The sequence below is a fragment of the Rhyacophila brunnea genome, unplaced genomic scaffold (assembly GCF_057557595.1).
Source record: "Rhyacophila brunnea isolate RB1 unplaced genomic scaffold, BYU_Rbru_1.0 scaffold_3, whole genome shotgun sequence".
Taxonomy (NCBI): Eukaryota; Metazoa; Arthropoda; class Insecta; order Trichoptera; family Rhyacophilidae; genus Rhyacophila; species Rhyacophila brunnea.
Window position 1 is genome coordinate 21,366,538 of NW_028232965.1, and position 9,713 is coordinate 21,376,250.

Consider the following 9,713-nt stretch of genomic DNA (forward strand, 5'->3'; position numbering starts at 1 on the left):
GTTTTGCCAAGGGTGAAGACAATATTTTCTAAATTTTGAAAATGAATTAATGTTAAATATTCAAACCGTCATCTGATGACGATATCGTGACTAATGTGGTGGTCGGTCTCCTGCAGTACGCGTTGAGCAGGCAAGAGTCATGTAAATTTCATACCCTCACCCGCACAACTGTCCCTACTATAAGGGATTGTGAGGAGTGGGAAAAATTACCATTCAGAGACAGATGTACTTACAAATTTACATATTGAACGTCAATAACAATGATAGAATGATCAAGATAACAAATTGTATGCAACTGCAAAATGCATACTCAGCACACTGACGAAATACTCCTGAATAATTTCTTCATATTCTACTATAATTAAAGTACTAAATACAATTTATCATCAGTTCACTTACTAAGTAAACATTGCGTGCGCGACACCAGGTACTCTTCTCATAGGCATGTATAATAATATTATGTACGCTACAAAGGTCTTCTGCATTAATATAATGAGATAAATCTGAGAGCCGCAGTTGAAAAGTTGACCTCTCTCTGGATACACTGTTTTGTGAATACGAGCAGCACACATACTTCTCTTTATTACCAAATAAAGAAAACTTTCTTAAAATATAATATTATAAAGTGTGTTTTCAATAAAAATAACTATAAAGTGTATGTTACATTGTTAAATATAACATAGCATAATAAGTCTGCTGATAAACATTTTCGTTGTAGATATTTTGCTGGTTACGATTATTGATCAATATAATCTCAGCAGTTTAATGGTCGTGTTAGGAAAGATCCACCAAGATCTTGAAAGAAATTTTGCAATTTCACACAACCTGGAAGGACACATCAGTGCCGACATTCTTTTTGATTTTTGTTCTGGTGAGTTTTACAATCGATTCATTGACTTCTCAAATGTTTTGATATTAGAATGATGTATAAGGAATGTTCAGGTAATTTTTAGTATATATTGAATTACAAATAAAAACATAGCTGAAAAAAGTCTAAGGTCTAAAAATGGTTTGAGATTTTTCCCAAATATATTGGTATTATTTTTGGCACTTTTAGAAAGTGATTGAAAAATTCTTGCTTGTGCCACACGGAAGGGAGATTGGCTTATTCGAGTACACTTCAAGTGCAACATTCTTAAATTTTTTATCCGAAAATAATATTCGGGAAGTATGACATCATCTTTTTTTGCTTTCTTCTTCTTTGAACGATATCCATATCAAAAGCGATGCACGTAACCAGCATGTGATACCGCCAAGAATTTATTTTAACTTTAATCAAATAATAATTTGTATGCATTGCATGCTGTTAAACTTATTGTGATAATTGAATTTTACAATTTATTATAACATATATGTAGACAGCTCTTGTGGAGCAGTGCGTAAGGCGCTTGCCTTCCACCCAAGAGTTCTGGGTTTGATTCCCGGTCAGGACACAATATTTATGTGTTTTTCTCAAGCCTGGGTGTTTGTGATTGTTCAAAATTACTAACAACCACCTTGTACGAAAAAGCAAGGACAAGGTTATTAATAATCCTAAAAAAAAAAACACTAAATGTATAAAATTGAAGACCTCAATCTATAAAATACTATGCAGTGTTTTTTAGTGTTCATGCATAAACAAATTTATTAGATAATATAACCTATTTCATTTCAGACTGTCATTTCCTCGCAGAAGAAATGTCTTCGATCCCCCAAGGAATGTATTGTGCCAAAAAGATGCGAGAAAACGAAGATAAGCTGGCGATCGCGAAAATGAGAAAGGGAGATAACTTCAGTTCGAAGAAATGTTTCGGTCCGATAGGTATGTCATTGGAATACATTCTTCAACTGACAATGATAAAATGATATTTCGCATACAACAAAAAGTAAATAATTATTGACCTAAGAATAAGGTAGTATTTTTTTACAACTTACGGCAGTAGCCATAAATTGACAAACGCTAACTGAAGTAGGGAGTAAGATCATGTTAACGCTCGTGTTTAAACATGTACCTAACTGAAAAAAACGATTTTTTTTTTATGTAATAAAAATACTTATCACATATATTAAATATTATTTTATTATTATAATAAATAATAAATATAAAGGATAATAAGGCTTCAAAATTATATAAATAGATTATCTACAACGTTTAAGGAATGGCCAGGCTTATGCTCTGAAAATACCATAAAACCTCCATTTTGACCTACGTGGCGTGGCGCACGTGAGCCGTTAACTAACTGTTGTTCTATTAATACTATCGACCAAAGGTACTTGATGGAATTTGAATTTAAATTCTAATGGATTAAAGTTTTGTACTATTCTATTTGAGTCGTTTTATGCCAGTGCCTGAAGATGCCGAAAGGCAAAACCCATGTCGCAAAAAACGACTCAAATGGAATAGTACAAAACTTAATTCCATTAGAATTTAACTGTTGTTCTTTTAAAATAAATAATTATATGAAAACCTTTCTGAATTGTTCACAGATATAACAATAATATTTTGATTATAAGTCGTAGAGGAACCGACGAACTGTAAATCAATAATAGTTTCGTATCTGTGATAAAAAGTAAAACATTGACAAACATATTTATTGTTCTTTATGCGGAGATAATGCGATGAAAGGAATGGGTGACCTCTGCTGGCAAATATAATAAACTGTGGGGTGTACTAACTGTACACAGACACATTTAACGATTACCAACACAGACTGTGACTGATTTATAGGTTGCTCATATCTCTAATCATATAAATATCCATTATTATACTAAATGTAATATTTACTGCCTTATCTAAAATACTCCTTGTGGACAACATGCTTAGACCGAAGACATCAAATGAGCTAATGTAAACATTTGCCATTATCCTTATCACAAAGTTCATGACGGTTTTGGCCTACGCCCTACAGTTTTATGGTTATTGCTCTAAGCGCCCATTTATTTTGAAATTCATTAAATTGGGTTAAATAATAATTTATGTTCTTTGCATGTTTTCAATGAATGCTATGAATTAGAAGCATAAATTAAAAATATTAATTGTTTTATCAGTTTATTCTGAAGAGTGCACTCTTCGGAACATGTGTTATTCACACTTTCAACCAATTTTTTCACAATTATTGTTTGCAATATAAAAAAAAATCTCATAGAAAAAGAGAATAAACACCATTCACCAAAAAACATTTCCATGAAATTTTAACTACAAAGTGAATCATTTCATGGAGATATATTTAAGAATGGTTATTATCGAATCAAATTCTCATTATCTAGTCTTTCACAATAATGCATTTTTTTACAAATTTTTGTCATATTTTTAGAATACTTTCTGTACATTTCCTTATGAAATGTTACTATAAAGGTATACTTCCACTAATTCAGGCATTTGTATCCAAATAACAATGATAAAAGTTAATAACATATTATCAAACTTACATGATTATTTTTAATGGATTTGTTTCAAATTTATAATTTCAAATTATTAGATTTTGTAGCAGTCACCCACCAATAAATCTATGTGCAAAAGGAAAAGGCCGATAAGTCCTGAAAATTGAAAGATATGTGTTGAGCTGTTGAGTGTTCCCAAATGAACCAGTTTATGTGCATGAATCTATATGCCTTTGAATTACTGAATTTCACATAGCAGTTCCCATACTGACTTTTTGGACCAAAAATCAATCTTTTGGTTCTCCTAAAAAGTAGTTATTTTTGACTTATCTCCTGTTTTTCTTTTGCACACAAAAATGGGTCACAAGGAATACACAATACAATATTATAGTGTAATTTTTTTTTTACAATTTCAGCGATGGAACTGACCCCAGTTAAATATAACAGCAAATTGATGAATAGCATCTGGGGATTCTATAATCGGTATTCGCCATATAACTTCAAAAAGACCAATGATGTTCTATTCAAGGGCTTTGGAGACTTATCAGAGTAAGTAAGTAAATCGATTCTATTTATCTTTGAACATTGCAGATAGAATAATTGAGTAAGGAACACTCAAACATGTCGAAGCAGGATATTAAATTGAAAGTAATGGATATATTGATTGGGGCACAACGACATGTTAATTAATGAATGCTATACAAACAAAAACATATTACATGAAATTTTGTAACCTAGATAATCTCACAATACAGCACTCTCTCAGTAATCCGCCACCCCAAACCACCAGACAAGTGTCCAATTAGTGAAAATGGCGGATTATAGTGCATACATACAAAATATTGTAAAAATTAAGACAGGTATTTCGTAAAAATAGTTTTTATTGAGAAATTTGTACTAGCAACTTACGGTTTTTTTATGATCAAAATCAATTACTTATGTATTAAATTAATTAAATTATACATATTAATTATAAACTAAGTTAATTAACCACATACATATTAAACAGTTAATCACTTAACATAACCACTTGTTCAGTATTGTTTGTTTTTTTCTGAATATTGTTGGAAGATTGTGTCATCTCGTAATTTATTCAACATGATGAATGTGTTGACGGTTGCATTATTTCCTCTGCCCATTAATTAATGGTAACGCGTCAGTCCCAACTAGGGCATCTTCTGATTTGACTGTATGAGCTGCGGTCGGTTGACAATAATTACTGCTTTCATCCTCAGAATCTCAAGCCTCTTGATATATTTATGAGCAAGTCTTCAATCGCAAGTAGCGCATACTCATCAGAACTTTCTGCTATCCATTCTTCTAAAACATTTCGCGTTAGCTCTAAGTTTTCAGTCGCCCTCTGAATCAATTCTTCTAATGGAACTAAGTCTTCCGGTTCCCAGTTTTCATCATCTGGATTGATGAAGGGCCACAGCTTTTTCCACAATTAAATTATTGGTCGTCCCGGTAGGTTGTTCCACGCCTCCGCTATGTTAAATACGACAGCGGACAGTTGATATAGGCACGCGGCGGACTACTGAATTTTACATACGAATACCGGCGGGTTTTATAGAGATATAACTAGTAAAAACAACGGCAGATTATAGTAGTTGTCAGATAATTGAGCGGCGGATTACTGAGAGAGTACTGTAATACGTACTAGGTAGGTACATATAACAAGACGCTATAAAATTAAGATGACTTAGTTGTAAAATTAGCAGTAATATATTTCAATAATTATATATTAGATACGTTTTTTAAATACAGTTAAAACACAATACACAAAACTACTAATAACAAATACATTACACAAAACTACTAATGACAAAAATTACACAAATACACAAATTACAAATACATTAAATGCCGGGAGGTATTAGCTTGGCGGTACCAGGCTGACCGTGAATTTCTATGAAATAATAAAACCTTCTGATCGTATCCTTTTCACAGTTTTTTTTTTTGCAAAATAGTTTCTGGAAGGTATCCCCTGGTTGTATAACAAATATAAACTAGTCAATCAATACAAAATGTAGCAAGCAGTCAAATTTACTGGAAACATCCTACTTAATGGTACAACTTAACAATAGAATACTACGATATGACAAAATGAAATATCAATGTTGATAATATAAATCAGTCAGTTCTCCCATTAGAGTTAGTTTCTCCATTCTATGGTGAATGTTACTCAATAAATTTATTTCAAAACAAGTACTCTGATGAACATTAATAACACAATCTGTAATTTGGAATAGGTATAATTTGATATTTCGAAAAGCCGAGCTCAGTGTATTTTTAGCGATTCTATTGAAGCCGATTTTTCAAATACTAATACGGAGTTGGTTTTAGTTCCAGTTGAGTATGAGACTTAAGTCGCATACGCATAGTTTTCCCACCTCTACCACTTATGCATGAGAAGCAAGGAAAATATACAATGAGATAATTTTATAATTGTAATACTATTAATATTGGCAATAGGTAAATAACCATTTTTGCTCCTAAAGAATCACACGGAGATTAGTTATATTAACGAATTTTTTTAATGAGAAATTTAGTTGGCTCAACTCTTCAACCCATTGGATCTTTTTCCTGGATCAACAAAACATTAAAAAGAAATGTAATTTTTGCAAAATGCAGGATTCTAATTCACAACCACGGATTCAGAGGCGGGCGTAATCGCTACTCCATCATGGGACTTTTAACTTGTTGACTGCGGAGCATTTAATTACCGCATTTAAATAACATGCTAATTATATCGAATGGCCAATTAATTAGTGTACAACAGGTGTACCGGTCCGCGTGGAAAGGATTAATATAGTTGTAAGATGTCACTCATCACTCCCACGTGTCAATGTGTACATTTTAATACGAGGGTGGGTCAATAATTCCTTAGAAAAGCCGACAGGTGGCGCGACTAGTACTGTAAGCGGTTTGTTTTCATGCAGCGGCACTACGGATTCAGTATGCTGCGAAGTTTCAATCAGATTGGTCGTGTTGTTGTGTGTTTCTCGTACATTTAAAAAAAAAATTTGCTTGTTTACAAAAATGGAAAAAATTGAGTTTAGAGCTGTTATTAAACATTTTAATATAAAAGGGTTAACAGCAAAGGAAATAAAAAATGAGTTGGATTTAGTTCACGGCATATCTGCTCCTTCACTTGCAACTATTTATAACTGGTTAAATGAATTTAAACGTGGTCGTACATCAACAAAGGATGAACCACGCTCAGGACGTCCTGTAGAGGTGACTACACCAGAAATGATCAATAAAATCCACGATATGGTGTTAAGTGACCGAAGATTAAAGTTGAGTGAGATAATTGAGGTTACAGGGATCTCAAAAGGTAGCGTCATTTCTATTTTACATGACAAATTGGGCATGAAAAAAATTTCTGCAAGATGGGTGCCGCGTTTGCTCACAGTCGACAATATACGCAATAGGGTGGTGGCCTCTAAAGCCCAGTTGTCGCTCATGCAACGCAATCCGGATGAATTTTTTCGTCGCTTTATGACTGTAGATGAAACATGGATACACCACTATACTCCCGAGACGAAAGAACAGTCAAAGCAGTGGATTGCGAAAGGCGAACCATGTCCAAAGAAGGCGAAAACCGTAAAATCAGCTGGTAAGGTTATGGCTACTGTATTTTGGGATGCACGTGGAATTATTTTCGTTGACTATTTGGAAAAAGGAAAAACAATAACAGGGGATTATTATGCATCTTTATTGGACCAGCTAAAAAACAAAATTGAAGAAAAACGGCCTCATTTAAACAGGAAAAAAATCCTCTTTCATCAGGACAATGCCCGTGTTCACACATGTTTACGATCAATGGCTAAAATTGAAGAATTGAAGTTCGAATTGGTCGACCACCCACCGTATTCGCCAGATTTAGCCCCCAGTGACTTTTTCCTTTTCCCAAACTTAAAAAAATGGCTAAGTGGACAACGTTTTTTTTCAAATGAAGAAGTCATCGATCGGACAAATGCTTATTTTGAGGAGATTATGTTGAGAAATAAAAAAAAATACAAAAATAAAAACTGTTTTAATGCTTTTTTCTAAGGAATTATTGACCCACCCTCGTACAATCAATATTATCGGCAATTCAATGTTATGGATAATATAAGAATAAAATTAAGATATTTCTGAAATTTGTTGAGCCCTGCCTCCTGCTATTTCTCGAGTTCGCTATATACATGACCTTAATATTATCAGTGGCTATTTATTTATGTTCATTTTCGTTACAGGCATGCTGTAAGTGTCCAAAAAATATCTGCTGTGAAGGAATCAGCAGACGTAGTGGCCAAGTTATCTTACAAAACCCAGCCACAAAATAATGGACCCAAAATAGAAAATATCTGGACCCATATTCCTATTTCTCAGTCTCATTGAGACAATTATTATTGATTTTAATCATTTATACTTGGTATTGAAATTTTGGGACATGTATCATTTAATCATTTAATAAAACATGTTTACAATGTAATCAATGGCTTCATTTATTATTTTCTATAAAATTTTATATTATTAAATAAATAAAAGTACATTTTTCTGACCCTATGCAGAGTGCATGGCCATTATTTCACATATCCAATTGGCATCATTCTGGAGAACACAATGTCTCCTCAATAATATACTTAAGTAAACTTATTCTGCAAACAACAAAAAAAAACTTATATGTATCCTGCCGGAGCTGAAGGTCATGGGAAGTATACATCTTTTCCATATATAGTTTCAGTTCCAACTTTCTGAAGTTTTGGATATTTTTATATGAAGAAACACAATCTACATGGCCAATTTGGCCACAACAATTGCAGCTACAAGTCAGTCTCATTCATTATACATGATTGGATAAACAGATATGCTCCGAATCTTTATTATATTCTATATCTAAAAAAAAGTTTTTTTTAAATAATTCTCTGCTCCATTTTTTGTCTGCAAAATATCACTTATACATTTGACAATGTTTGTAAAATCTACTACCGTAGACTCCCAATTATATGGGCCAATGGTGGGGAGAGGCGCCGCGGATAATCCGAATTACGGTTTTTTCTTTATAAAATACTATAATATATTATACATTTCTAAAGCAGACAATTATTTTAACATGTAACCTGATCTGTGCCGGAAGGTTTTGTATGGCGGCAAGTGAGAGGCTGCGAATTTTTTAGCAAAAATTAACATTTTTTTGTTAATCTATTGAAAGTTTATCAATAACACTTACCAATCATATGCTAAATGTCTCATTATTGGACCAGCATTCTTCCGAATTTTAAATTATTCAAAACAAACGCCTGAGACTGGCATTCTGTCTTCAAAGACAGGCGAATATATATATAAAGCGTTTTTGTATGGCCGGCCCCGTACGCCCGGTCATATCCGCGAACTAGTTCGCTTTGGCAGAATTAGATGGCCGGTTAATACTCATTTTGTATTAAGAAAATCTGTGATTTTGGTTTGTTTGCAGGAATCTTTTAATGATTTTCTAATATCAGTTCGAATTTTCGTAAGAGCTATTATATCGTTGTATTCACCGTACCGTGCACGGATAATCCCCGCACACAGGTATTCGGGAGTACACTGTATGTATTTTTAAGATTTCAGACTTTATTTAGCGCCGATAGTGTTTTGCAAATAATTTTTTGCTTTGGTACTTTGGTCACAAGTATAGTAAAAGTGATTCACAATTGTATTGGTTTTGTTTGCTACAATGCCTATTTCAATATTTTTTATATTATTATAACAATGCTTTTTTAAATAGCTGTTGAGAAAATATCCTCCAGTGATTAAAATGTCAATAAATGTACTTTTCTCGTTGTCTAACATATAGAAGTTCGTCCATTTGCGCAATCCTACGAGCTTTAAAATATATTTTTCAAGTCTCGGTGCACCTACTAACTTGGGGACACTGGTTTATAACCCCTTTAGCCTGTGGTAAATCCGACCCTCACCATGTTCTGTCATATATTATAACGTCCACCATAAGGCACTAGGTACTTCAATAACTCCAACTTGACAAAGATATTATTAAATTGGGTCAGGCGTAACAAACTGGACTTTAATATTGATAAATGCAATATTTTATCATTTACTAGAGCCTCGCTAGTATTATTTTTCCAATATTCAATGCATGGCAGTGTTATTTTATGAATACCATCTATAAGGGATCTTGAGATTGGGTTTGACAGTAAGATGTCATTTAGTGGGCATATAGCTATCATTTGTATAAAGGTACTACACAGGTTAGGCTTCATCATACGTACTTTTCGGGTCTTCTCAGATGTTACAGTATTAAAAATCCTTCATAATTCCCTAGTTGGAAGCCGGCTTGAGAGTGGGTCGATTGTTTCGGCCCC

General features: G+C 33.2%; 1 protein-coding gene across 1 annotated transcript; it reads left to right on the top strand.

Moving 5' to 3' along the window:
• The first annotated feature begins 402 nt into the window (after positions 1–402).
• On the top strand, positions 403–7,843 carry LOC147068052 (uncharacterized). The gene is made up of 5 exons (XM_085952287.1): positions 403–427; positions 719–871; positions 1,655–1,801; positions 3,777–3,909; positions 7,605–7,843. Exons 2-5 carry the CDS (start codon positions 766–768, stop codon positions 7,747–7,749), a joined length of 531 nt encoding a protein of 176 aa, XP_085808413.1. The 5' UTR covers positions 403–427; positions 719–765; the 3' UTR covers positions 7,750–7,843.
• Positions 7,844–9,713: the final 1,870 nt, after the last annotated feature.